This window comes from Trachypithecus francoisi, unplaced genomic scaffold, assembly GCF_009764315.1.
Source record: "Trachypithecus francoisi isolate TF-2019V2 unplaced genomic scaffold, Tfra_2.0 Lachesis_group13, whole genome shotgun sequence".
NCBI lineage: Eukaryota > Metazoa > Chordata > Mammalia > Primates > Cercopithecidae > Trachypithecus > Trachypithecus francoisi.
The window spans coordinates 121,941,441-121,968,176 of record NW_022681458.1 but is presented as its reverse complement, the minus strand read 5'-3'; the positions used below and the strand labels follow the sequence as shown (position 1 = coordinate 121,968,176).

At 48.4% G+C, this 26,736-nt stretch overlaps 1 protein-coding gene across 21 annotated transcripts in view; it reads left to right on the top strand.

Moving 5' to 3' along the window:
- CLASP1 (cytoplasmic linker associated protein 1) overlaps positions 1-21,762 on the top strand; it is a 305,011-nt gene extending 283,249 nt beyond the window's left edge. For all 21 annotated transcript variants that reach the window (XM_033231811.1, XM_033231808.1, XM_033231795.1 and 18 more), the window contains 3 exons: positions 11,595-11,801; positions 13,118-13,234; positions 18,571-21,762. In XM_033231811.1, coding sequence (XP_033087702.1) covers positions 11,595-11,801; positions 13,118-13,234; positions 18,571-18,657 — 411 coding nt within the window. In that variant the 3' untranslated portion in view covers positions 18,658-21,762. The remainder of the gene's footprint in view (positions 1-11,594; positions 11,802-13,117; positions 13,235-18,570) is intronic.
- Positions 21,763-26,736: the final 4,974 nt, after the last annotated feature.

Genomic DNA, 26,736 nt, shown 5'->3' with positions numbered 1-26,736 from the left:
TCTTTCTTTTCCCTTGAAGTTCTTCTTAGCTTCCTCTTATTTTAACCAATCTTTTTCCATTCCTTCTTGCTGTTTTTTTAGGGCAGAAGGCTGAGATTCGCATAAAGTTTGTGTTGTAGGCATCTTGTTGGCATATTAATATGGCACATAATTGTTCTCTAATCCTTCCATTTTCTCATCATTGTATTCAGTTCTTACGACTCCAAACATTTATTGAAAAGGATCTGAAATGTTTCTAGACTTACTTTATTGGTCATACAAAGACATAGTCTATTTTCCTGTCTTATTAATACTTCCAAAGTATGTTTATCCCAGAGTGAGCTCTCTTGGAACTTCCTTCTCAATAAGAAGCTAGTTGGTTTTATATTCCCAGACAAAAACTGGGCTTCAGCAGGAGATGAAGAACAGAAAGACTCGGCAGGTTAACATGGGGCTGCTTGTAGAGACAGTGGCACCAGCTGCCCTCCTCTTGCCAGCGTGATGTTACCACACCAGCACGTGCACTGCGGCTCTGTGTGACTGCAGTGAGGAAGGACAGCTTCTTGAAATACAATTTCTGTAAACTGAAATTTGTCACCAAAACTATTTGGGAAGATGGATGAGGTAGGACTGATGATAAGATGGCTTGTTTTTTCATATAAGCAAGTGTCTGCTTTCTCAGTTTCTTTTGAAAGGAGCTATATGTGCAGAATGTGTTTCTTACACACTGAAAATGTGCCAAGTACCAAATCTGTCTCAGACACCATTCATCCAAAGCTAACATACATGTTCTGTAGTAGTAAGCAAGATAGAGGAGGGATTTGGACACCAATTTAGAGTGTTTATTTTAAAAGTTGGTGTTTCTGAGCTTAGACATAATGTTTTCACAGTCCCTATTTGAATAAGTCTCTTTCATTCTCTAACTTCTTTTTTATCTTTTTAGTAAACAGATTTTGCTATTGAGTTTCAGTGCCTCATTCATGAAGCCACTGTGGTCTGCAGTAGAGTTGGCACTTAGCAAACACCTTAAAGGGCTAAGGCCTTGAGAGTGATCTTTTAAAATTTTGAACCCGTTTTCTGTTTCCAAGAGAGCTCCATTTATTTGAACTCTTCTTATGTTAGAATTTGTAATCTGTTTCTTAGAGCTGGTACAGAACCTCTCCTTTGGTGATTAAAAAGAGAGGATTAAATAAGAGAATTGATATTACAAAGAGATTCTGGGGTCTGTGAGAGATGAATCTTGAGGCAGAAAACCTGGTTTTTAGTCTCGCGTCTCCTGTTGTCCAGCTGTTCCCGGTTTCTTCATCTCAGCATAACCCTGAATAAGCAGTTCTGTTGTGAGAATGAAAGATATTATGATATAGAAATATGCTTTTAAAATTGTCATATGCTCTACAAATGTTGCTACATAAAACTGTTCTCAGACATCCTTGTTCGTTTCAGAAGTGCCCATTTCTGAGGAAACATACTAATTATAAATCATTGTATGCACATTTAGTGCAAGAATATTTGTTGCTGCCAGTCATTGTGATGTGCCTCTAGTACCCATAATGTTGAAGTTCACGGTAAATGTTTTATTTAAACTTGAAAGAAGCCCAACTCTGTTTTTTGAAGATATTCTGTAATTGAGGTTTTCCGATCACTAGACTTAGCTTATTCTGAACTTTGCCACATTAGTGAATATCCAGTTACACTTGTCTGTTAAAAGAGGAAAATATTAGCATCATTCATGTCACCGTGCTGGGTCGCCAAACATTTCTTGCTCCACACACAAAGGTCGTGGTGTTTAAGGCACCAGAATCCAGCTTCAAGTGGTTTGACTCGTTTTGGGAAGTTTGATTCTTAGATAAATATAAAACCACCAGTATTATGTCTTCAGGGGTTTTATTTTTAAATCATTTCTGATTAACTTTTTATTTTATGACTTCAAAGAATTAAAATGGCAAAATCAGACCAAAGTTATTTATAAAAGAAAAGAGGACTTCCTGGGAACTTGTCTGGTTTCTGATTCGCCCAGCCAGCATGGTGTCTCATGCAGTCCTTTCGACAAACGCCGTAGCCAGAGACAGGCACCAGTGTGCCAGAGGTCTGTGATCAAATACCAGTTCGAATCACTAGCTGACCTCATCTCAGCCAGATCCCCTGCACTCAAGAATGGCCCTTAGGGGCCTCTCAGGGCAGCAGTCTTTGTATCCGTGGACACTGGGAAATAATACACTCTATGAACTCTGGAGAAATGCCTTTACCCCTCTGTACTTTGGTTTTTCCTTACCTTTTATCCTACCAAGTGGACTAGATGATTATCTGTGTTTCATCCAGCCTCAAGATAATACAAGTTGCTATTGAGTAACAAACCTAAATCCTCAAATTCTAAATTTTCAGTTTTCCCTGGGCCCAACCTTGGGATGTGGCCAGAAGCCCCATTTCCTTTGTAGGTTTTTGCTTTTTAATAAAAAGACAAAACCCCAAAACCTGTATAGCTTCATCGAGAGGTTCCAAGTTACTGAGCCAGCAGTCACACTAATAGCACAAACTCCAATAAATGTTTTATAATTGATGGGTAGTGGTGTACTGTAGTCTTCAAGGGCCTTGCGGTTTAGTTGAGGGTTAAACAAAGAGTCATGTGTGCTTCAAAGTGAAGTGCACCAGGAGTTTAGGAGTGGGCCGAAATAGTCAAGGAAGAGTTCCTTAGGGAGTTAGAACCTGAGATGGGCTGAGAAAGAGCAGACAGGGAGAGAACTCTAGGAGCCAAGGCCACGTGGTCAAGGGAGGGGGCATGGGTTGGAAGACACTCCTGGGTTGAACCCCGCTGAGCCAAGACGGCAGGAGACTTACCATTTTGTGAGCCCTCATATTCTCTCTGGCGAGTGAAGAAACATAGCCCACCTCACAGGCTTGTGAAGTGCCAGGCACGGTGTCTAGTTCTGAGTGGCAGCTGTGGTGGCGGCTGCTCCTGCCGTTACTCATGGGTAGGGGAGTAGTTCCGCCTCGTGGATGAGCTGACTCTCAAGGAGCCAGAGGTGACACCTGCCCTTTAGCTCTTGTAGCTTCAGAAAGAGCCATTGCTTAATGTTAACACCTTTGGGTTTGGGGTTTGAAGGCCTGGGTTCCCATGCTGCTTTTGCTAGCTCGGGCTGTGATTGTGGACAAGTCACAGACACTCTGGATATCTAAAGCACTTGTATGCTGGGTGGGAGGTGGGGGGCAGGTGCTTTATACCCTGCCCTGAGAGGCTGGCATTGAAGTCAAGTGAAGTAAGGTGGTTGACATTGTTGAAAATTGAAGATAGTATCCTTTTTATACTCTTCCATTGAAGAAAGTAGACTGATTTTGAATAGAATTGTCAAGTTTTAAAAATTCTACATAAAGCAGGTACAACTGCATTTCTCTAAGTACACCTAAGAAGCTATTAAATGCAATTGAGTAAATTCTAAAACACCAGCAAAAATACGACTTGTATCTTTTGGCTACTGCTTTGTTTGGAATCCGTCCATATTTGTGCTGGGGTAGCCAGTACATTGTCCGCGTTAGGCTAGGAAATGCCATGGGTTTTTAGAGATGGATACCAGAATTAAAATGCTGAAGAGGAGCCTTACACGTGCTGCCCAGCTTCCCATCTAATGCTGAGCACCTCCTGAGAGGCCAGTGCAGCCTCTGCATCTCCAGGACAGCACGACACACCACCTCCTGGGCTCTCAGCCGCTCTTTCCACTTCTTCTCATCGTTTGCCCCGTTGACCCTAATTCTACTGCTTAGAGTAGAACAGAATAAATCTCCCACCTAAGAGCCTGACCGCATTTGAAGATATCCATTGTGTTGCCCTGAATCTACTTTTCCAGGCAAGGAGGTGATGACTGTCTTGTTAGAGGTCATTTCATATAGACACTACTCCTCAGGCTCTTCACAGTTCCTTGGAATTTTGCGCATGCAGGTTTTTCAGGGGAAAAGAGTCATCAGGTAGAGTTGGATGATAAGATGTTATAATCTGAAATACCTTTAAAATAATTGATTAAGGTTCTCCCTTTCATTTTACTGATGAGGAAAACCGAGGCATAGAAAAATGAAGAAATTTACCCCAAGCTCACTTGGCTAGTTGATGCTAGAACCGGAGCCAGAACTCAGGTCTCCAGACTTATAGCCTGGAACTTTTATTTCCCCTCCCTCTGGTACTGAGCCTAGCTAAGTGAGGACTCTCGTCCCAGGTTCAGGGCCATGCTGGCACTCTGTTGTAAATCCCAGGACCATGTCAATGCCAGTCGGGGACACTGGTCGTTTTTCCCCAGTCTGCTGGTGGATACCTAAACTCATGGTCAATCCAATTTTTTACGGTCTTTCTGGCCCTTCCCAGAAGGTGGCGCTAAACTCTTCCTTAGCTTCCACAGGATTGAGGAGCTAAGCTCAGGACATCTACTATGAGGAGTTCTTTGATTCCAGCCACTGTTGTTCCTGGACCTTTGCTTTTTTTTTTTTTTTTTTTTTTGACTCAACCAGTTATTCTGGTGTGTCTGTGACAGAGCCAGATCACAACCTTGTGAACCTAAAACATGCAGTCCAAATTTTGAAAACTTTATGTGCTAAAAGAAACCTTTCAGCAAACACCAGTATTCTGAGTAATAATCCCATTTTTAAAAAGTTAGATGTGAAAATTATGCTTTTCTTAGCTAGACACTATTACTTCACTGACTCTGAAAGGGGAAGGAGTCCTGTGTTTCTAATGAGACTGTAGCAGAATTGGAACAGTTTTGGATGACTTCAAGGCAGATTATAACCCAGAAGTCTTTTTGATCCTGTCCTCTTTGAATAGTCCCTCACCTCTTTCTAAATCCTTGCCACTTCTGGCCACCTTGTGTACTAAGTGGTATTGTCTTCCTTTGTTTCTGCTGCCCATGTTGACTTTTGCTCTCTGTTTGCTTACATTTATAATCTTTGCTTCTTATGTTACATAGAACACAGGGGCAAAACCTAAAGTTCACCCTGATTCAGGCAGCTCGCCAAAGCCAGGGGTTTGGCATATAGAGGGAAGTTGAGAGCACCTACCTGCCTTGCCAAAACCAGCGTCTGTCTTGGGAAACTTGCTCTAACTCCAGCGAAAAAGAGGGCCTGAAACTACCCATCTTAATGTGCAGCTTCTGACTTTATTTTCAGACATTTTAGAACCAAAGCCCTCATCCACGTTAGATAACATTTGATCATCCGGGCCTGGTGGCTCACGCCTGTAATCCCAGCACTTTGGGAGGCCGAGGCGGGCAGATCATTTGAGGTCAGGAATTTGAGACCAACCTGGCCAACGTGGTGAAACCCTGTCTCTACTAAACATACAAAAAAAAATTACCCAGGCATGGGGGTGTGCACCTGTAGTCCCAGCTACTTGGAGGCTGAGGCAGGAGAATCGCTTGAACCAGGAGGCTTCCACCAAGATGGCACCACTGCACTCCAGCGTGGGCAACAGAGCAAGACTCTGTCTCAAAATAAAATAAAATAATAGATAAATTTCACCAAATGCTTCCTGCAGGCCACATCCAGAATTCCTGGATTTTTGTAAGATGAAGGGCTCCTTGGGTTTGGGTTTCAGCACAGCAGATCTGAAACAGCCTTTTTTCCCAGCAGCTGCCTGTAGGGTAATTCACTTTAACCTGAATGGCAATAGAGTGCGGGAGACGGGAAGGAGAGAAGAAAAACCGCAAGTTCTCACCACGAACCCGATAGTCGATTGCCTGGTCTCACTAATCCTCGTTGCAACCCCAAAGAGCACCAGGAGGCCTTAGCTTGCTCCTGTCAAGCCTGGAAAGCAGCGCTGCCAACTCTTCAGTCCTGTCTCCAGAGCCGTGTTCTTTCCACCCACTGAGCTGTTTCCCACCTCCCGGGGGACCTCAGATACAGCATCAGGGCTGTCTAACTTTGCATCAGGGCTTTCTAACTTTGATACGCTACAGAATCATCCAGTGTTGCCTGACCTTTTATTTCTTTTTCCAGGTTTAAAAACAGAGGCCTGAAAGTTCCTCAGCTTTCAGGCTGGTGTGTTAGGATACTTGTGCAGTGATTTCTTACAGTGGAAAGCCAGCAGTTTCTGAGCATGGTTTCATAGCTGGGCCAGATTAGAAAAGAGAGGGACTGTCTCCTTCCACTTTCACCATCCACTCAGCCATGCGTAACTCAGCCACATAGGCGCACAGCCACGTGCTTGGCTTTCCCAAACACACACAGGTTCAGAGAAGCCCTCGGGACCTGCACAAATGGAGGAGGAGGAAGAGCACCCCGCCTGAGGTAACCCATTACCTGACGGAGCTCTTCCAAGAAACACGCCAGTCCTCCTCAGACAACTGGTGACTGGAAAACCTGAGCGGAAGTCTCTTTTCCAAAGAACTAGTCTGTTGCTTTTCCAGTGTGTCACCTGGAGTGGCACTCTCTGGGCCTTGTAGAGTTGATTTTTCCACAGCCCAAGTCGATCATTTGTAGATAACCTGCCATGCTCCTAGTTTTCTCTGCTGGCTCCTTAGGAAAAATGTAAATCCAAGTCAGTGCGGCATGCTCCAGATGTGACTTTGTGAGTCATGAGCATTAAAAATATGTACGCTGGGCTGAGTGTAGTGGCTCATGCCTGTAATCCCAGCATTTTGGGAGGCTGAGGTGGGCAGATCATTTGAAACCAGTTTGGGTAACATAGCGAGACCCCATCTCACATACTGAGACCCCTACAAAAAACTTAAAATATTATGCGTGCCTGTAATCCCACCTACTTGGAGGCTAAGGTAGGAGGATCTCTTGAGCCCGGGAGATCGAGGCTGCAGTGAGCCATGATTACACTATCGCACTCCAGCCTGGGCAACAGAGCAAGACCCTGTCTCTGTGTGTGTGTGTGTGTGTGTGTGTGTGTGTGTGTGTGTGTGTCCCACGCTATGGGGAAAGTAGTTCAACAGCTATTTATTGAGCACCTGGTATATACTGGACATTGTGCCAGGCATGGGGATAGAAAGATGGCTGAGATGAGATCTTGCCTTCAAGGAACTTTTAGTCTAGTGGGAGGGAAATTTTCAGCAAAATATTTACCTGCAGTGATAATATAAAGCGTACACATGATGAGGCTTCCTGGGAGTTGTGTTGTAGTAAGTCCTCAGGGTGACTCGGCCAGGGGCATAGAGATGTGGCTGGGCAGGGTGTGGGCAGGGAGAGGAGGCACCACATAGGCAGGAAGGAGCCAAGCCTTGCTGAGGAACCTCTGGCATCTTAGAGGTCATTGGAGAGGGCAGACCCATCATGATGTTGGCACTGGACCCCAGGGAAGGAGCTGGCTTACCAGTGTTACCCATTCTTAGAACATTCAGTGTGATGACTGGCCCTCTGTGGGGTCTCAGGGTCCCAGAGCTCTGCCTCCCTCATCCCCCATCCCCAGCAACTTGGGAGCTCCCGGCTCAGCTGCTGTGCCTTCTGGTGGCGCCTCTGCTGCTCAGCTCCACTCTGGTGTCATTCCTCCACCAACACCTAGCTTGTGTTTTGTTTTTGTTTGCGATGGGGTTTCTCCATGTTGCCCGGGCTAGTCTCAAATTCCTGGGCCCAAGCGATCCACCCAGCACAGCCTTCTAAGTAGCTGGGGTTATTGGCGGGAGCCTCCATGTCTGGCTTAGCCATCATGTGTTTTGTAGCTGAAATATACCAAGCTGGTTCACATCTTGTCTCTTAATTCAGATAACTGTCAAAGTAGATACTTTAAAATCCTCCTTTTAGTCTGGGTGCTGTGGCTCAAGCCTGTAATCCCAGCACTTTGGGAGGCCGAGGTGGGTGGATCACTTCAGGCCAGGAGTCTGAGACCAGCCTGATCAACATGGTGAAACCCCATCTCTACTAAAAATATAAAAACTGGCCAGGTGTGGTGGTGGGCACCTGTAATCCCAGCTACTTGGGAGGCTGAGGCATGAGAATCGCTTGAACCTGGAGGCAGAGGTTGCGGTGAGCCGAGATGACTCCGTTGCACTGCAGCCTGAATGATAGAGTGAGACTCTGTCTCGAAAAAATAAAAATAAAATCCTCATTTTAGGAGTTTTTAATTAAAAAATGGAAGCTCAGACCAGGGAGGTTTTTTGCCAGAGGATTGAACTAAGGTTTGTCTCCTGTACTTCTCTCAGAGGCTGAGAATGTGCTCATCTAACTCTGGAGGCTGCCCTTGTCGGGGCAAAAAAGTTAAAGGTCATGTGTACACACCAGGGTCCAAACAGTACTCTGCTTTCAGGTGACCTGTATGGAGAAAGCTCCCTTTGGCAGGAGTTTGAATTGGCAAGAAAAAGAAATCATAGTGGGCTTCCTTCAAATAGGCTCCTTCCTGTACGTTTGTGGCATGGAGTGAATGCCATTAGCGTTGAGTCTAACACTTTGGCTGGCAAGGGAAGGCCTGCTCACTGAGGTGCCTGGATGAGGCAGAGGCAAGGTAGGCTGGCCGTGAATGGCCGAGGGCCCTTGAGCTGGAGGAAGGCCCGCAGAACACCAAAGAAGCCTTCTGCACACATCCATTCTCCTTCCTCCTCCCGTCTAATCCTGGCCACCCACAGGAAGTGCATCAGGTAGCAGGTCCCCGCCATCTGGTTCCTTCCTGGGTCTCCGCACCTTCGTGCTGCCCCTCTGCATAGACTACCTTCACTCTGCCCTGAACCACCAGAGCATGGCCCAGTCCTCAGCTCTGTGGCCAGAGCTCTGAGCTCAGTCTCTGACGCACAGGAGGCACCTGGTCAGTGCTGGGTGAACAAACGTCCACACAGAGCGCAAATGAGAGGAAAGAATCTTATCAGGTGCTTGAGAGTTGGACATGACTTTTAAAATAAAATTGCCTCTCTACAGTGCTTTGTCCTCGAGCCTGACCTTCACATACGTAGTGAGCACAGGCGAATCTTGGGTGTTCTGACCTGTATGCAGTACTTACCCTTAAGCCATGCTGACCCGGGGCTCCATCAGGGATTCATCCATAATCCCGGTGTAGGCTCCAGAGGTGGCTGCAGTGTGTTCACTCTAGGGTGCCGGCTACGTGGTGATGGATGTGGTCATCTTATTTCATGAGACTCCTAGCCTTTCCTCCGTGCTGCAAGGAGTTAGCGTGTCCTCCCAGGGAAAGTACAAAAGGCCTCCAACAAGAAAGACTTGAGGGAGGTAGGGCTTCTTTAAGTGGGACATAGTCTCAGACAGCCGGGAGAATGAATTCTCAGTCCGTCAGTAAGTACTAAACTCCTGGTAAATGCCCAGTTTAGTGGGTACTTAGGTACAACAGAAACGTTTCAGCTCCTAGCTGTTTGGTAAGAAGAAACACACACAGAAATGCCACCAAAAATACAAAGCCGTCTACATATGGTGCCATGTGAGTGTCATAGACAGAAGAACAGAAGTTGGGGGAAAAGTGTCACCGGTCTGATAGGGAGGCCTAGGCAGGGGCTGCGACGTGTGTGTCAGCCACATCTGAGGGACAGTGAGTTTTGTAGTTCAGCGGACGGGCTTTATGGAGAGAGTGGGAGGTCAGCAGGAACAGTCATGATCATGGTGCTGGCTGCACCACGGAGCACCTCCCGTATGCCGGGGTGGGGTTCCCTTCAGGAATCCAATGAGGCGCAGCCTGCTCCTCAAGTGCATCGCCCTGCCATCTTCCACCCTGAGCCAGAGCTGGGCCGCCAGCTTTCCCTGGCCTCAGACAATTCAGGTAGATTTTCTGGAATACATTTTCCTTGCTACCAAGGTTATATTGTAATGGTAAAAACCGCAACTAATTTTGCACCAGCCTAATGTTCATTGCAATTTTTCTATCTGAAAAGTATGAAGAGGAAAACAAAGTTACCTATAATCTTACCGCCCTGAGAAAGAGCATTAACCTTTGGTGCACTTTCTTCCGGGTGTTTTGTAGTGATAAGTGTCAGGTAGTGGGTGTGAGTAGCCACAGCTCACATGGGGCTTCATAATGAAAAACCCACTGTCAGCAGCACGGCCGGCCCCAAACATGTCCGTTGTGAATGGGATGAACTCAGCTGTCTAGTGTTGGAAAAATGTCCCTTTACCATTCCACAGAGCAGAGCTGACAACATGGACTCACGCCCACTCCCTGAAGTGAGCCCCGTTCATGCGGCAGTGTAGCCCTGGGCCGAAGGCGAAGCCGAGCCTCTTCTGGAGCCACAGTCTCTTCCCAGAGCCCCAGGAGAGCCTCAGTGAGGGCCCCAAAGTGACCCAAAGCAGCTTGTATGGCCTCTGAGCCCAGCCCTGGGCCTGTCTGCTCCACAGCTCAGGTGGCCTCTCTGTGGGCCTCCTGTCCGTTTGCCACGCTCCCTGACTTGTACAGACTTCTTCACCCCTTCGTGCCCATAACGAGAAGCAGCTTTCCACATGATCCGTGTGCTGTTTCTATGGGCCTGTCTTGCTTCAGTCACAAGGGCTGGGATGACTGAAGCTGTGGGCTGGTAGTCTTCACCTTTTTGTTGTATGAAGTTAGAGCTGAGTTATTTTGAGTAGCAGAACATAATGCAGAGAGGAATCTGCATGGAATGACCAGCCCGGCCAGGGTTGGCAGTAAGTGAAAAGTATTTGAGTTCGGTTGTACTTTGTAAGAAAATGCATGTGCGTATAACCTGGTGCCTGTCTTCATCTGTCATTTATGTAATGTGGACTCTGTGCCGTTGACAGTAGGAAGCATCCTTTACTAACTACTGTATCTTGAGTACTGCTTACTATTCATCTCTGTGACATCCCTGTTTTATAGATGAGGACATGGAGTTTTAGCATTTGGGACTAGCGTGACAGGGACTTGCTCCCTGAGCCCAAAGCCCAGGCTCTTTCCACCAGGCCTTCTGCTGTCCTCTTTCTTCCTCACTGGGTTTTGCATTTAGCTTCCATCTTTATTACAAGAGGGTCTTGTGGCCCTCCAGAGGTCAGAGGCTGCTCCTTTGACCATGAGACGGCCATTTCACGTACCTCCCTAAAAAATGGAAGGCAAAGGGGTCATCGTGCACAGAGTCCTAGAAAAGCAACTTTCCAGAAGAGATTCCTCAGGAAAACCCTTTCAGGGGCTTCTCTCTGTGCCTTCCCAACTGTCTGGCAAGTGGGCCTCTTCCAGGAAGTGCCAGCATTGAAGTCACTGATTTCCCCCAGGCTTCTTTCCAGATGCTCCAGTTGTAGGTGTCGCACAAGCCATTGGGAAGCATTTCTGTATTCAGGTCCTCGTCTTCTAGGCCAGAGGTTCTCCAGTTTTAGTGTGTCTAGAAATCACCTGGTGCTTACCAACACAGCTCGCTGCACCCCCTCCCCCAGTTGGGGCCCACCTCTGAGTGAGCAGGTCTGGGTGGGCCTGAGAAGTTGCATTTCTAACAGGCTCCCAGCACTGCTGCTGGCGCTGAGGGGGACTGCACTTGGACTACCACTTTTCTAAGGTTTTTGCCAGAATCCCCCAGACCTGCCTTTCCGTGGCCCACACTTCCCTTTAAAATCACCCTGCAGACCACTCTGTTTACTTGAACAATTGAGCCAGGCGAAGCAATGGCTGTCGTCTGACATTGAGTGAGGTCATTGTCCTTTGGCCTCTGAAATCAGAAGCAATGTTTGATCTTTCACTTCGTGTGGCCTGTGGAGCTCACTCTGGGGGGAACTGGGTGTTTCAGGTGGTGAGAGCAGCTGAGGAGGCTGCGTCCACACTGGCCAGTTCCATCCACCCGGAGCAGTGCATCAAGGTGCTCTGCCCCATCATCCAGACGGCCGACTACCCCATCAACCTTGCCGCCATCAAGATGCAGACCAAAGTTGTGGAGAGGATCGCCAAGGAGTCGTTGCTGCAGCTCCTCGCCGACATCATCCCGGGCTTGCTGCAGGTGGGCCCGCGTGGGGGTGGGGCCTGCCCCCGGCCTGGGTGGGGCTGCCTAACTGGAACTGATGTTGAAGTGCGTTGTGCTCCTCCTTCACCGGCAACCAGGCAGGACCTGTGAGGCCATGCGGCAGGGATGCTTCACAGCCTCCTCTGTCGGCTTCCAGCTCACCCGCTCTCCTGAATGCACTAAGAAGACTTCCCTGGCGGCTCACAAACATATTTTGATCATTTTTTTTTTTTTGTCCATTCCTTCAACAAACCCTTGTTGCACACCTGCTGTAGCCCCAGCCCTGGGTGAGGTGGGCCATTGAGTGTAAATCAAACAATGGTCCTTGGTCTCATGCAGCGCACAAATACTTACTGAAACTCTTCTAAGCATGAGACAGTGAGTGAGACAGACTGGCATAAAGCAGCTGTGTTCCACTGTGTGGACTGCCTCAGAAGATGTTCAGCCTACTATGCAGCCACACAGACGACGACAGGTGTCACCATGGGCTCCATGACAGTAGAGAAGTGGTTCCGGGTTGGGGTGGGGGAGAGAGGGTTCATAGAAGAGATGGTTTCAAGTTGGCCCTTGGCGAGGGAGTTTCACTGGGGAAAGGTAGAGAAGAGTAAGCATCACTTTTAATCATTGCTGCTGTTTGCTGGGTGCTTGGCTTGGGGATTAAACACTTAACTGTTGAGGACTAGATTATGCCAAACAAAGGGAAAGGCACAGAGGCTGAAGTGTCCCAGGCTGTTTGGAGAACAGCAGCAGGTAGCCCCAGCTGGGTGTGGGCCAGGATGAGGCCGACAGGTAGATGGAAGCCCAGCTGCACAGGGACACGGACATCAGGCTGTGGGGCCAGACGGTCCCAGCAGTTACTGGAGGCAGAAGGGTCTGCTCACAAGAATGAGTGACATTGTTCTCATTTCTTTAAAGGCGTTTTCACAGGGAGATTTGCTTGCCCTTTGGGAGAAATGGGAACAAAGCAAGTGCTCTTTCCCCTTCGTTGCCTTTTCTCATTCTCTCTCCCCTGCAATGTTTCTTGGGTGGCAGCTTGTTACACCGTGGTGCCTGTGTAGACGCAGAGACCAGTCTGGGGCTCGCCACCCTCCTGCTTCCCCGCCCCAGAAACCAAGTTTCTCTTGATGCTAAGTTGTGACCTCTTTGGGGTGAAAGCTGTCTGGATTCCATTGCGGGGCTGAGGTCTATCCTGGTTGTTACTGACAAGTCCAAGGTTGAACTCGGAGGGCATTTGTGGAAACGTTGATGAGATGTTGGCTAGGGACTGAATCTTTGATCTGGTTTCCTTTTCGTGTTCCCTCCTGGCTCTCTAGGGTTATGACAACACCGAAAGTAGTGTGCGTAAGGCCAGCGTGTTTTGCTTGGTGGCAATTTATTCCGTAATTGGAGAAGACCTGAAACCTCACCTTGCACAGCTCACAGGGAGCAAGGTATGTATAGTGTTACCTGGGCTGATAAGCACACCTGGGCTCTGCCAGCTTGTCCTAAACCCATTTGACTGCAGCTCTGGATTCCAGACAGGTTTTGTTCATTGTGTTTTAGCTGGGCCTTATTTCTCCAATAGCATTTTTCTCAATATAAAAATGAACTATACAGTGAAATCAGTTTAAGGTAACACTAACATTATACAACATAGTTTGCCTCAGCTCCTGTTTATGAAATGCTGATTTTGAGCTGCTGGTTTATTTCCAAAAGAAAAACAGCTTTAATTAGAAACCATCCGGTTTTTCATGGAAACACTAAAGAAATTTACCTGCTTGCTTAGCAGTTGCTGAATCAGAGCTGAGTCCCTCATGGGCATCAGTAGTGGCAACAGCTGGCTCTTACCCTGAGCCTGCAGGGCAGCCCTACGCACTTTGCATGTGTTGACTCATGTTTACAGCAACATCCCTGTGGGCATGGTCATCCCCTTTAACCTGCGCCAGGCACAGACCTGACTCCAGGAGGCAGACTTCTTACTCACACTGCTGCCTTTCATGTTCCTTTAAGGGTGTCTGGAATTAGGGGAAGAAAATGGACCAAAATGGATGCCACTGAAAATGAGAGTGGCTAGCCTGCTTATTGGTTTTAGTTAAAAGAACAACAACGACATCACTCAAATCTGACATGCTAGGCTGCTGAGAGCAGATTAAAAACCCGGCCTCATGCTGTAGCACGAGAGGCATGGTGAAGAGGTGAGGCCTTGGCTCCCGGAGAGGCGGCCAGCTGTGCCTGGGGCCTCAGGACCTGCCTGTGGAGAAGGCACATCTCTGTGGAGTTTAAAATCCCCACCTTTTTATACAAACCACTCTGTCAAACGAAGCCAGTGGAAAGCATGAAACCAGAAGCGCCTGCTCTTGTGAGAGGAGGAATTGGCAAGTGGAGCCCATTTCATTTCAGATTGAGCTGTTGCTTTGATACAGCTGGTGAGCATTACAGCTGGAGCCTTGCTTCTCCAGAGTTCTGGGGCAGCGAAGCTCTGGCTGGGGTGTTCAGAGCAGGGTTTCTCCACCTTGGCTCTGTTGACACTCTGGGCCACCTTGTTGAGGTGGGCCGTCCTGTGTGTGGTAGGAAGTTTAAGCAGCATCTCTGACCACCACCATCTATACCGACATGTGCCAATAGCACCCCCTGCCATTGTAACCATCGCTGCTGTCTCACACCTGCCCAAATACCCTCTGAGGGGCAGAATCACCCCTGGTTGAGAACAGGGGGTCCAGAGGAGACACTTTCCTCTTTTTGTAATCAGGAATCAGCAGATAGGCTGCAAGAGGTGTATGAGGCAGGTGTGCAGTGCATGGTTTGGGGGTGACCTGATTCTGTTCTCCAGTTCCTTCTCCTCGCCCTCCTGCTGCACAGGCTCCTCATCAGATCCCCTTCCTGATTATCTGAACGGTCCTGAGCAAAAGTCCCCCAGCTCTCCTACCTCCATCAGGGATTTGTAGGTGATTCCTGCTGCCCGGGAGGACCTTCGATGTACAGTTCACAAAGGAAATTCGATTTAGAAAATGGAAAATTCATCCAAAAATAACATGAGTCACACCTTGGTTTTGTCTGGCACTTTTTACTTTCCTGAGTAAGAGAGTTGCCCCATCAACTCATTTGACCCTTTGGATAAGGGACAGAAAATCCAGGTGTTTTCTCCTCCCCGTTTGGCAATAGACCCACTGCTGCCACTCTTGGTGAAGCTTTGGGTCCAGAACCCACGTTCCTGACCAGGAGCCAGCACCTTCCCTCCCCCAGTTACAACCTTAGTTCCTCAGAGGTTTGGAGAGACTGGCCTTCACATCTTTCTGCTTTGGTAGCCCAGTTCATCCAGCCATTAAGTTTTTTATTGTTATTATTTTTTTTATATATGGAGCCTCGCTCTGTCACCCAGGCTGGAGTGCAGTGGCACAGTCTCAGCTCACTGCAACCTCTGTCTCCCAGGTTCAAGCGATTCTCCTGCTTCAGCCTCCCAAGTAGCTGGGATTACAGGCACCTGCCACCATGCCCAGCTAATTTTTGTGTTTTTATAAGAGACAAGGTTTCACCATGTTGGTCAGGCTGGTCTCGAACTCTTGACCTCAAGCAACCCCGCCCCCCCCTCCCCCCACCTCCACCTCCCAAAATGCTGGGATTACAGGTGTGAGCCACCACACCCAGCCCATTGTAACTATTTTTAAGCGTGTGGTTCATATTGTTGTATAACTATCACTACCATCCATCTTCGAAACTTTTTTCATTCTGCAAAACTGAACCTTTGCACCCATTAAACAAGGCCGGGCGCGGTGGCTCAAGCCTGTAATCCCAGCACTTTGGGAGGCCGAGACGGGCGGATCACAAGGTCAGGAGATCGAGACCATCCTGGCTAACACGGTGAAACCCCGTCTCTACTAAAAATACAAAAAAAAACTAGCCGGGCGAGGTGGCGGGCGCCTGTAGTCCCAGCTACTCGGGAGGCTGAGGCAGGAGAATGGCATAAACCCGGGAGGCGGAGCTTGCAGTGAGCTGAGATCTGGCCACTGCACTCCAGTCCCGGCGACAGAGCGAGACTCCGCCTCAAAAAAAAAAAAAATAATAATAATAATAATAATTTCCTATTTCCTTCTTTCTCAACCCCTGGCATCCACCATTCTACTTTCCGTCTCCATGAATTTGACTACCCCAGGTATCTCATATAAGTGGAATTACATCATATGTGTCCTTTGTGGCTGGCTTATTTCACTTAGCATAATGTCCTCAGGGCTTATCCATGTTGCAGCATTTGTCAGAATTTCCTTCCTTTTCCAGACTGACTGTCCATTGTGTGTAGATAGCACGGTTGGTTTATCTGCTCATCTGTTGATAGACCCTGGGTTGCTTCCACTTGCTGGCTCTTGTGAATAATGCTGCTGTGAACACTGGTGCATCTGTTCAAGTCCTTAATGTTTCGAGCAGTCTCCCTGCTGTTTTCCACAGAGGTTGCACCATTTTACATTCTGAGCAGCAGTGCACACGTGTTCGAATTTCCCCACATCCTCACCAACACTTGTTATTTTGTTTTTATTTTTCACTTTTCTAATTTATTTCCAATTGTTTCTAATAGTCATCCTCTATGAGATGAGGATGGGTATTTCGTTTGTTGAAAAGACATACCTGACAGCGATTTCTCATCTGTTAACAATGATCCTCTCCCCATTGAATGGTCTTGGCGCGTTTGTTGGAAATTATTTGATTGGGCCAGGAGTGGGTGGCTCACGCCTGTCATTCCAGCACTTTGGCAGGGTCACTTGAGGCCAGAAAGCTCCAAACCAGCCTGGGCAACAGCAAGACCATGTCTGTGCAAAAATAAATAAATAAATAAACATATATTTTTTTTTTTGGTCACCCAGGCTGGAGTGCAGTGGCACAATCATGACTCACTGGCACCCCTGACCTCCTGGACTCAAGCCATCCTCCCATCTCAGTCCCCTCCCCAAGTAGCTGGGACTACAGGCATACATAATCCAAGCTAATTGTTTAATTTTTTGTAGAGATAGCGTCTCGCTGTGTTGCCCGCCTGGTCTTGAACTGGTTCCAAACGATTCTCCCACGTCAGCCTCCTACAGTGCTGAGATCATAGGCGTGACCGTGCCTAGCCAGTTTTCTCTATTTTTCTATTCTCTGTTTTGTTGTCTCTGCTGTAATCTTTATTGTTTGCTCCTGCTAGCTCTAGATTTACTTCTTTTTTCTAGTTCCTTAAGGTAAAGTCTAGGTTGTTGACTAGAGAGCTCTCTTTTTTAATGTAAGCCTTTATAACTCTAAACTTCCCTCTTCAGCGCTGCTTTGCTGCATCCCCCAAAATTGTCTTTTCATTTTCATTTGTCTCAAGATGTTTTCTAAGGCCAGGTGCGGTGGCTCATGCTAGTAATCCCAGCACTTTGGGAGGCCGAGGCAGGAGGATCACTTGAGCCCAGGAGTTCAAGACCAGCCTGGTCAACATGGCAAAACCCCATCATACAAAATACAAAAATTAGCTGGGCATGGTGGCTTGCACCTGTGGCCCCAGCTAGTCAGGAAGCTAAGGTGGGAGGATCACCTGATCCTGGAAGGTTAAGGCTGCAGTAAGCTGAGGTTGTGCCACTGCACTCCAGCCGGGGCTTCCAAGTGAGACCCTGTCTCAAAAAAAAAAAAAAAAAAAATTCTATTTTAAATATGTTTTCTAGTTTACCTTATGATCTCTTCTTTACTTATTGTTTAAGAATATGTTACTCAATTATTACGAATTTATGAATGTTTTAGTTTTCCTCCTATTACTGATTTCTTACTTCATCCCATTATGGTTGGAGAAGATACTTTGGTATCTTTTTAAATCTGTTGAAACTTAATTTGTGATTTAACATGTGGTCTGTCCTGGAGAATAGGATAAACCGTATGTTGAATCACAAATTAAGTTTGAATAGATTTGAAACTGAATGTGTCCTTTGAGAAGGATGTGTGTTCTGTTGTTGGGTTTCATACACATCTGTTAGATCAAGTTGGTTTAGGGTTAACTCCTCTATCTGCTTGCTTATCATCTGTCTGCTTCTTTTATCCATTACTGAGGGTGGGGTCTCGAAGTCTGACCTCCAGAAGCTTTTTTGATGACACGTCTGTTTTGTCTGATGTTAGTATAGCCAGCCTTGCTCTCTTTGATTACTGTTTCATGGAATATCTTTTTATATCCTTTCATTTTCAATCCATTGATGTCTGTGGGTCTAAAGTGAATTTCTCATAGACAGCATATAATTGGATCAAATGTTTATCCATTCCACCCGTGACTATACTTTTGATTGAAGAGTTTAATCTATTTACATTTAAAGTACTGCCAAAATAGTGTCACATGCCTGTAGTCCCAGCTACTCAAGAAGCTAAAGGTGTGAAGGCTAGAGGATTTGCCCTCTGACCTTGGCCCAGCCACTTCACCCCTGTGGAGCGGGGTTCTCAGCCTACGTTTCCCGTGGCTCTGATGGAGCCTTTGGGCTGCAGTCGCCCTTGAGATGAATGGCCCTGCTCCCCGTATCCCTTCCTCCGTGAGCTGCTGCGGCCACCTCGCTGTGACACCTGGTGTTCTTGTAATTGCTCACTGCTGTTCCCTGTCCTCCTCTGTGTCCCTCTGTGTCCCTAGCACCTGGCAGATATATTGGATGAGCAGCAGGCACCCAGAACATGTTTTTATAATGAATTCCTCAACCAAGGGAATGAAAGGACTTGCTGTTTTCTTACTGTCACCTGGGATTCTTTTTCCTGTTTTCTACTTTCTGATTGCTTTTCTTCCTGCTAATTCGGTTTCATCTTCTCTTTTCAGATGAAGCTACTAAACTTATATATCAAGAGGGCCCAGACCACCAACAGCAACAGCAGCTCCTCCTCCGATGTCTCCACGCACAGCTAATGGCAGCACCTGTCTCTTGGGTAGACCTAGAAGCAATCGGTGGTGCCTCTCAGAGACCTCTCCCCACCCCCTTCATCGGCTGCCCAGTCAGTACAAGGAGGCCCACAAATATTTATTACAATCAGTATTTTGGTCCCTTCCAGCTTTTCTGTAGAATCTTACTGGTATTGAATGTAAAGGAAGCAAGGCCTGTATTGCAGTCTTCATACAAAATGAAAGGAATAAGAAGAGAAAAGAGCCATACTGAAACATGTCTTGTACAGCCTGCTGAGATGACCAGACCATGTGTGTGGGGCGCAGTTTTTAAAAATCAGAGCGCTGTAGCCACTACTTGGTAGAAGGTAGCAATTTTTTTTTTTCCCAGTTAATAACGGATTTGGGGGTGGGGTGGGGTGTTACTTTGTGTTCCTCCTCCTTAGCCTATTTTCTTGTGAGTATGGTCTGTGTGGGGCCCCTTTCACAGCTGACACCATGGAAGGTGACACATCTTTAAGTTGTGTTCTGAGACCTACTAAAAGGGGGAATCAAGTCTTGGCAGGAACAGTCTGAAGATGGCCTTTCAACAAATGCTGGGAATTTTTCTTGTCATATCTGGACTGGAGGCCGACTGCCCCGGCTTTCAGCATAGAATTGGGAGTGCACCCCAGCAGTCTCCTTCCAGCCCTCCCTAATCAACTGCACAGACAAGGTCCTCACCCCAGAGCTTCCATGCAAAGGAATTCTTCAAATTTAAATCTGGACACAAAAATAAGATACATGTATGGCATCCTTTAGGGATGCCTGAGATGGCAGTTCACGAAGCACAGAAGATACAAGTCTTTCATCTTTACTGCTGAGGTCCTTGGGAGCACTGTTGTCATGGGGATTCTGCCAAGACCTTCATCCCTGGGCTACTTGGTGATTCAGATTTAGCAGCAACCTCTTTCCTCTCCCTGAAGTTCTGCTGAAGCTGTTTAGTTCTAACATGGTCTCAGTCTGGTAAATGCCATCTTTACCATCTTAGTTCTGACTTCTCCGTTTAATGTGGGATTAAGAGCAAAGAAAAGCCTAGAGAGACTGGATATCACAGTTTTCTTAATGTTATAAACTGAAGTAGTTCCTTGAATGTCTGTTGATGAAATAGTCACTGTTTAAGGAAAAAGTAATTATGAGGTGTAGCAGATTGCAGAAAAACAGGATTAGAAACACACTTAAAAAGAACACACATTTAGAGTCTCTCTTCCTCCTCAAGGAACCACTAGACCCCCTTTTTAGAAACACCTTTAGAGCCTAATGACTCCAATAAAAGCAACTAGAGGTTTGCAGTCTGTTTAAATAAATTTTGACTAAAATTCTTAAGCCAAATGGAAATTCTTAATGCAATCATGAGAACTTCTATTGTCTCTTCCTGTTGTATTAGATCCTATAAATTGAACTGATATTTCCATAAGGAAAACGCTTCTTTTGAGATTAATTCTAATAATGTATTTGCTATTCCAGTGCAGAGCCCACTGCTACTGCTAGGACTGAAAGCAGATGCTGGGTGCCAGAGCACGTGGTTCTCACCATCATTTCCACAGACCCCTCTGCCCTGACCCTCCAGATTGGATGTAGGAAGCTGGGAAAGACTGATGTATTTGGAAACATGCGCTGAAAATGAAGGCCTCATAGTGCGTAGGAACAGTGAAGCCAGGGTGCTGACCGTGGGTGTGTATGTGTGTGTGTGTGTGTGTGTGTGTGTGTGTGTGTGGCGTGTGGTGTGTGTGTGTGGCGTGTGGTGTGTGTTTGTGCATGCACCCTACACGTGTGGTACCTCACTGCTGCTGTTTAGGGAACTTGAGGGATGCATTTCAAGGGGTTGGGTATTCCTGACTAGCTTTGGCTTAAAATACAGCAGGACCAGGTCTTTTGTTGATAAATACTGTTGGTTTATTAAAATGTCATTAATGGCATTTCTTTTTTACACTCTACAAGTGAATTAGGGAGTCTTTTGTTGACCCGTCTGTTGTAGGAATGTGCGTCGGGCTAGGTTATCCATGAGTGTCTTTATGCCTAATGCAGTTAGAAAGACCTTCCTCCTTGAGCTGTTTGTCTCCCAGAAGGTCCTCCAGTCCCCGGTGTACTTAGAAAGGATCTTGAACATTGCTGGACGTCCTCATAGTACTCACAAAGGGCTAGCCTTGAATGTCACTTGCCCAGTCTTCAGTCTCCTGACAGATACAATCACGTCACAGGTCTCTTGGCCTCAATCTGAAAACTGCTGCCGCCGCGCCGAGGAGACTCGCATGCCGCCACCACCTCACTGGGAGGGCGCCGAGCCCACCGTCGCCCCCTAGACCCTGACAGCTGCAGCTGCCTTGCCTTGCCGCCGCCTCCCTGCAGGGCCCCTGTTCAGTGAAAAACAGAACACAAAAGAGCAGAGCACCTAGGCCTGTCTCTGCCTCCCTGTCTACCTGACTGGCCAGGGCCGGAGAGCCCTGCTGCTCCACTGCGGGGCCGGGAGGGCTGACTCCCTGCTTCCTCCAAGCTGCTGCCTCCCCTGCAGCCAGGGTCTGGGCAGGGTGCGGCCAGTCCTTGGGGCACGCAGCTTCCTTCAAGTGCACTGTGTGTGCTTCCCGGACCTGCGGCGACGCCACGGGCCTGCCTTTTCTACGCGCCTCACTAGCTTACCACCCTGTGCAGGTAATGCAACTGACTTTGTCTCATCAGCCTTTTTCTTTCCCTGCCACCCTTTATTTATCAAGCATAATGTTACACTTTAAAGGACTGCAAATAAGAACTTTGTAGAATCCCACCAGGACTTTGCTAACAATAATGTTTGGAAATAAAGAAATGCTCTGAAAAATATCAGCCACCAAAATAGTTTTGTTGGCACTGTGTTCACACGCATGGTCCCCACACCCCCAGGTTGGGTGGGTTTTTTGGTTTTTTTGGGGTTTTTTTGTTTTTGGGCTTTTTCATGTTACATCCATATCTGTATTTATATCTTATTTGTTTCACTTTCAAGTGTATCATGGCAAATGTACAGATTTTTTTTGTTAATAATGTGCTAGGATTTGCTAAAAAAGAAAACAAACAGAAAAAAAACCCTTTTGAGTTTGCCCTAGAATAAATGAGACTTAATTCGATGTTCCGCTTGATGATGTCTTTATCACCGCCATGCCCTGCAGATAGCTGATCCCCTCCCCCTGCCATCAGAACACAGCCATTTCAATAAAGGACCTGGGAGGACTCATACATCAGGAGAGCTCTTCCCCTCGTGACATCAAGAGGTCAACCTGTGTAATCCCAGCATTCTGGGAGGCCGAGGCAGGCAGATCACTTGAGCTCAGGAGTTTAAGACCAGCCTGGGCAACATGGCAAAACCCCGTCTCTACTAAAAATACAAAAATTAGCCGGGTGTGGTGGTGAGCACCTGTAATCCCAGCTACCCAGGAGGCTGAGATGGGAGAATCACTTGAGCCCGGGAGGCAGAGGCTACAATAAGCCGAGATCGCGCCACTGCACTCCAGCCTGGGTGACAGAGTGATACTCCATCTGAAAAAAACATAAATACAATTTTTTACTTAAAAAGGTCAACCTGGGGAAATGTCACACCTGATGGAGTCGCCTGGGAGCGGGTTGCTGTGCCGTGTGTGCAGTGACAAGGTGGGAGATGAGACGCATGGGCTGGAATCCCAGCCACGCTCCTGGAGGCCACGTGAGCAGGGGCCTCCCTCATTGGCTCCATTTCCTCAACTGAGCAGTGAGAACAGTAGCTCCCGGAAAAGGTGGAAGCAGGAGAAAGCCTCAGCCTCGAATCCTGAGATGAGCTAGAGAGCCGCTGAGAGCAAGTCAGGCTCCACTGAGAGCAGCCGGGCTGCCCCGCATGCCTGCAGTTCTTGTCTGCCCATCACTGGGGCCTGGAGCAGGCTGGGCAGGGCAGGAGCGGAGCCTCTGGCAGCAAATGCACATCACGGTCTCCACAGCCACTTCTTTGGAAGCCCTTTTTTCCTTCAATTCTTAAAACTGTGGCAAGATACACATAACACAAGATTTACCATCTTAACCATTTGTAAGGGCGCTGTTCAGCGGTGGTAAATATATTCAGGTCATTGTGCAACCATCACCATCATGGTGTTCTGGAATCCCTCTATAGGGCTCTCAGCTGGTGAAACTAAACCCAGTCCCCATTAAGCATAACTTCTCCATTCCTCCCTCCCACCAGCCCCTTGGCAACCAGCATCCTACTTTCTGTCTCTCTGAATTTGACTATTCTGGGCACCTCGCATAAGTGGATCATACAGTATTGGGCTTTCTGTGACTGGCTTATTTTGCTTAACATGTCAATGTTCATCCATGTTGTATGTATCAGAATTTATTTTTTTTAATTTTTCTTTAAACACATGTTCACCTGCATTTTTTCACATTTTTAATTTCTTCCTAAGGCTGAATAATATTCTATTGTATGGATAGACCACATTTTGAAGCTTCACTTTTTACTAAAAAGTTGTTTTCCATCGTGTTCCATGATACATCCCGAGTGCCACTATCCAGGGACTCTGTGCTCCTTTCTCCTGTGGCCCACCACCTTGCACCCCTGCCTGAGACGCCACAGGGTGCTCCGGATCGCAGATACGTGGATTGGAATCCCAGCTTCACCGCTGCCCGCCTTGGGCACGTCATTTCCTGCCTCAGTCTTTTCACTTATGAATCGGGTTAAGAACTGCCTGGCTGTGTTCAAAACTATAGAAAAAAATAAAAAGTAACTGCCTAGCAGAGGTGCCATGAGAGTTCATGGAGATGATGTAAGTGAAGCAGCTGGTCTGAAATAAACGCTTCCGATGGTCACCTGCCCTGCCTCCTGTGGACCCGGAAATGCACAAGAGGGTGATGTCACCCCCCTTCCCTCCCCACAGGCACACCTGCGTGTGCAGTCAGAGCCCATTACTCATTAGCGAAAGAGACACCCCGGGGGGTGGGACCAGGTTCAGGCACAGCAGCCTGTTCAGTTTTCTATATGTGGTTCTCCCACTCTGGTGCCATTGCCCTGCCTTACCAAAGGCTGCCAGGAAGTCCTTGCATTTTTCAGAGGGTCACAGGCCGCCCGTGAAGAGTGGGGTACTGAGGGTGCTGAGGCTCTTAGCATTCCTGACTGATGAACTTCACACTTTGCAAGATTCTGGTCTGTAGCATCTTGCTGGTTTTCACACCAGCCTGAAATGCGATGGAAGGACACACTGTCGTGTTCCGTTTCCAAATGAGGAAACAGGCACAGGAGGAGTCCCGGCTAAACAGTGACTGATGGAGTTGGGGCCAGGCCCCGCTCTGCTTCTGGTCCGGCAGTGCTCCCCCGCCCTCGTCAGGCCTCGCACCCTTCCATCTCCCCCGGAGTTACCAGGACTCTCCTCAGAGTGCACATCAGAGTGCACCCCTGACCCAGAGTGCACCCCTGACCCAGTAGGGCTGGGGCAGCCTGAAAACGTGCATCTCCACAGAGCGCCCAGGCAATGCCGCCCCTGCAGGGCTGGGGACCCCACTTGGGGTACCACAGTGGAGCATTTTGCTTACAATGTGACAAGTGGTTTGACCCCAAGGTTGGGGACGATCCTGCAGGCTGTGGCTGAAAACAAGGCATGGCCTCAGGAATGTCAGGCCATCCCTGTCATTACAGGTAAGTCTAGTGACCAGCTAACTCAGTGCGGGAGGACCAGGACTTTTGAAAGTGAAATGGGAGGCCATTAGCAGAGGAGACCATGAGGGCCTAGGCCGCCTGGGCCAGAGCTCCCTCCTCAGGGCACAGCTCTTCCCCCGCAGGCTCAGCCCACCTCCTCCAGTATTTATTAACTCACTTCAGCGGCTCCAGGCAGGAACGGACAAAGGTCGTGTGAATGGGTGTCTCATCCCAGCTATCGTATTTAAAAGACATTAAAACGCTTGGTGCTGTGCCCTCCTCAGCTGCAGGGGCCCGGCCTCCAGGTGGACTTGCCGGGCCCTGGAGCTCCGGGAGGCACACTGTTCCTGGGTCACTTCCCAGCAGCTCCGGGATGCCCTGCCTCCCCCTGTGCCCTGCCAAGGGAACAGTCTGGGTGGGGCAGGCAGTGCGGCCTCCTACAGCGGTGGTTCAGGCTCTGCACCACCGTGGCCTCTGCTCCCCCACCGTGAGGACTTGGAAGGGTCCAGAGGTATGTCCAGGGCCAGCACCCAGGCCATGCCTCTCCTCTGGTCTTCTGCTTTCCTGTCTGCTGTCCTGCCATTCCCACTGCACACTTGCTCATTCTTCAGTGGGGACAAGAGCTGGGACCTGTGAGTGCTTACTACTGCCAAGCTGGCCGGGTGCAGTGGCTCATGCCTGTCATCCCAGCACTTCAGGAGGCTCAGGCGGGAAGATCAATTGAACCCAGGAATTCAAGACCGGTGTGGGTAACAGAGGGAGACCTCCGTCTCTACAAAAAGTTTTACAAATTAGCTGGGTGTAATGGCAAATACCTGAAGTCCCAGGTACTCAGGAGGTGGAGGCGAGGGGATCGCTCGAGCCCAGGAGATCGAGGCTGCAGTGAACCTTGACTGCGCCGTTGCTCTCCAGCCTGGGTGACAGCGAGAGACCCTGTTTCAAAATGACAAAACGGAAACCAAACTCTGTTCCGATGCTGTGCTGAGCTTTCTGATATAATCCTCACAACAGCCGCACGAGGCAGTTCCTATGATAATTCGCATTTTGTACATGGGAAACAGTGGCACAGAGACTCTGAGTAACTCACCTGGGGTCACAGGTCTCTCTCGTAAGGGAACTGGGATTCAAACCCAGGAAGTCTGGCTCTAGACTGAACCGGAGCCTTTTGCTTTGTAACTCTGTCCCTTCCCTGAGCCTCTGTTCCATTCCCATCCACCTGACTCTTGTTAGCAAGTTCAGATGGGCTGTGGTGACAGGCAGGCCCGCCCAGCGGTTTGACACCAAGCTCATGGTAAACATCTCCGCAGCACTGCCCGGGGACTGCTCACTGGGCCTGGGTGGGGAAAGGCCCACCTGGGTGCTGGAATCTGGGGCTTAAATCCAATCCTGAGTGTTCTGAAGCCTGTGACTTTAGCCAAATGACTCCAGCTTATGACGACCTCAGTTTCTTCCTCTGTAAAACCCTAGGCGATGGGAATTGGGGAGGTAGGGCTGGGATGTGTGTGTGTGAGGGTGTGAGGATTAGCACACTGTGTTAAAGTCCCTGACACCCTTCCAGAAGCCTGAGCAAATGTCAGCCATCATAATTCCTGTATTATTACTATCATCGAGGTCCCTGCCCCCGTTTCTGACACATGACGCTCCACAAAGTTCTGGACAAATGAACAACTGATGTAAAGTCTCTGCCCCATCACCCCCCAGTCCACGTGAAAGATTCACACAACAACTGTGGGCTTTCGGGCGCCTTTCCCTACCTCGGGGGATGATGGGGCTGGGGACAGGATGGGGCCAGCATCCCCTCCCATTCACCCCTCACCCCATTGCCTGCCAGGAGCCTCCTCCACGCCGTCCCTGGGCTCCTCAAACCTAGCGCAGCCCGGCCCGGCTTCCCTGCCCGTCTCCCACTGCTTGCTGCTCTCTAGTCTGTGGATGCTGATGCCAGGCTCTCCCCACCCTGCACTCCCCCTTCAGCACACCCGCAGCCCCCCGCAACCCGCCTCCCATTGAACAGATGCTGCTGGGACCCTCTCCTACCCAGCCCTTCGCTCCCAATTCCCTACATCCTCCACCCCTTCTATCCTCTTCCCCAAAGCTGCATGGCTGCTGCATTTTTCTTTTTGTATTTGTATTTTGTTTTGTTTTGTTTTGTATTTATTATTTATTTATTTTGAGATGGAGTCTCACTCTGTCGCCCAGGCTGGAGTGCAGTGGCGCGATCTCAGCTCACTGCAACCTCCTCCTCCTGGGTTCACGCCATTCTCCTGCCTCAGCCTCCCTCGTAAGCTGGGACCACAGGCATGTGCCACCACGTCCGGCATGTATTTTTAGTAGAGACGGGGTTTCACCGTATTAGCCAGGATGCTCTTGATCTCCTGACCTCATGATCCACCCGCCGCAGCCTCCCAAGGCGCTGGGATCACAGGCATGAGCCACCGTGCCCAGCCTTT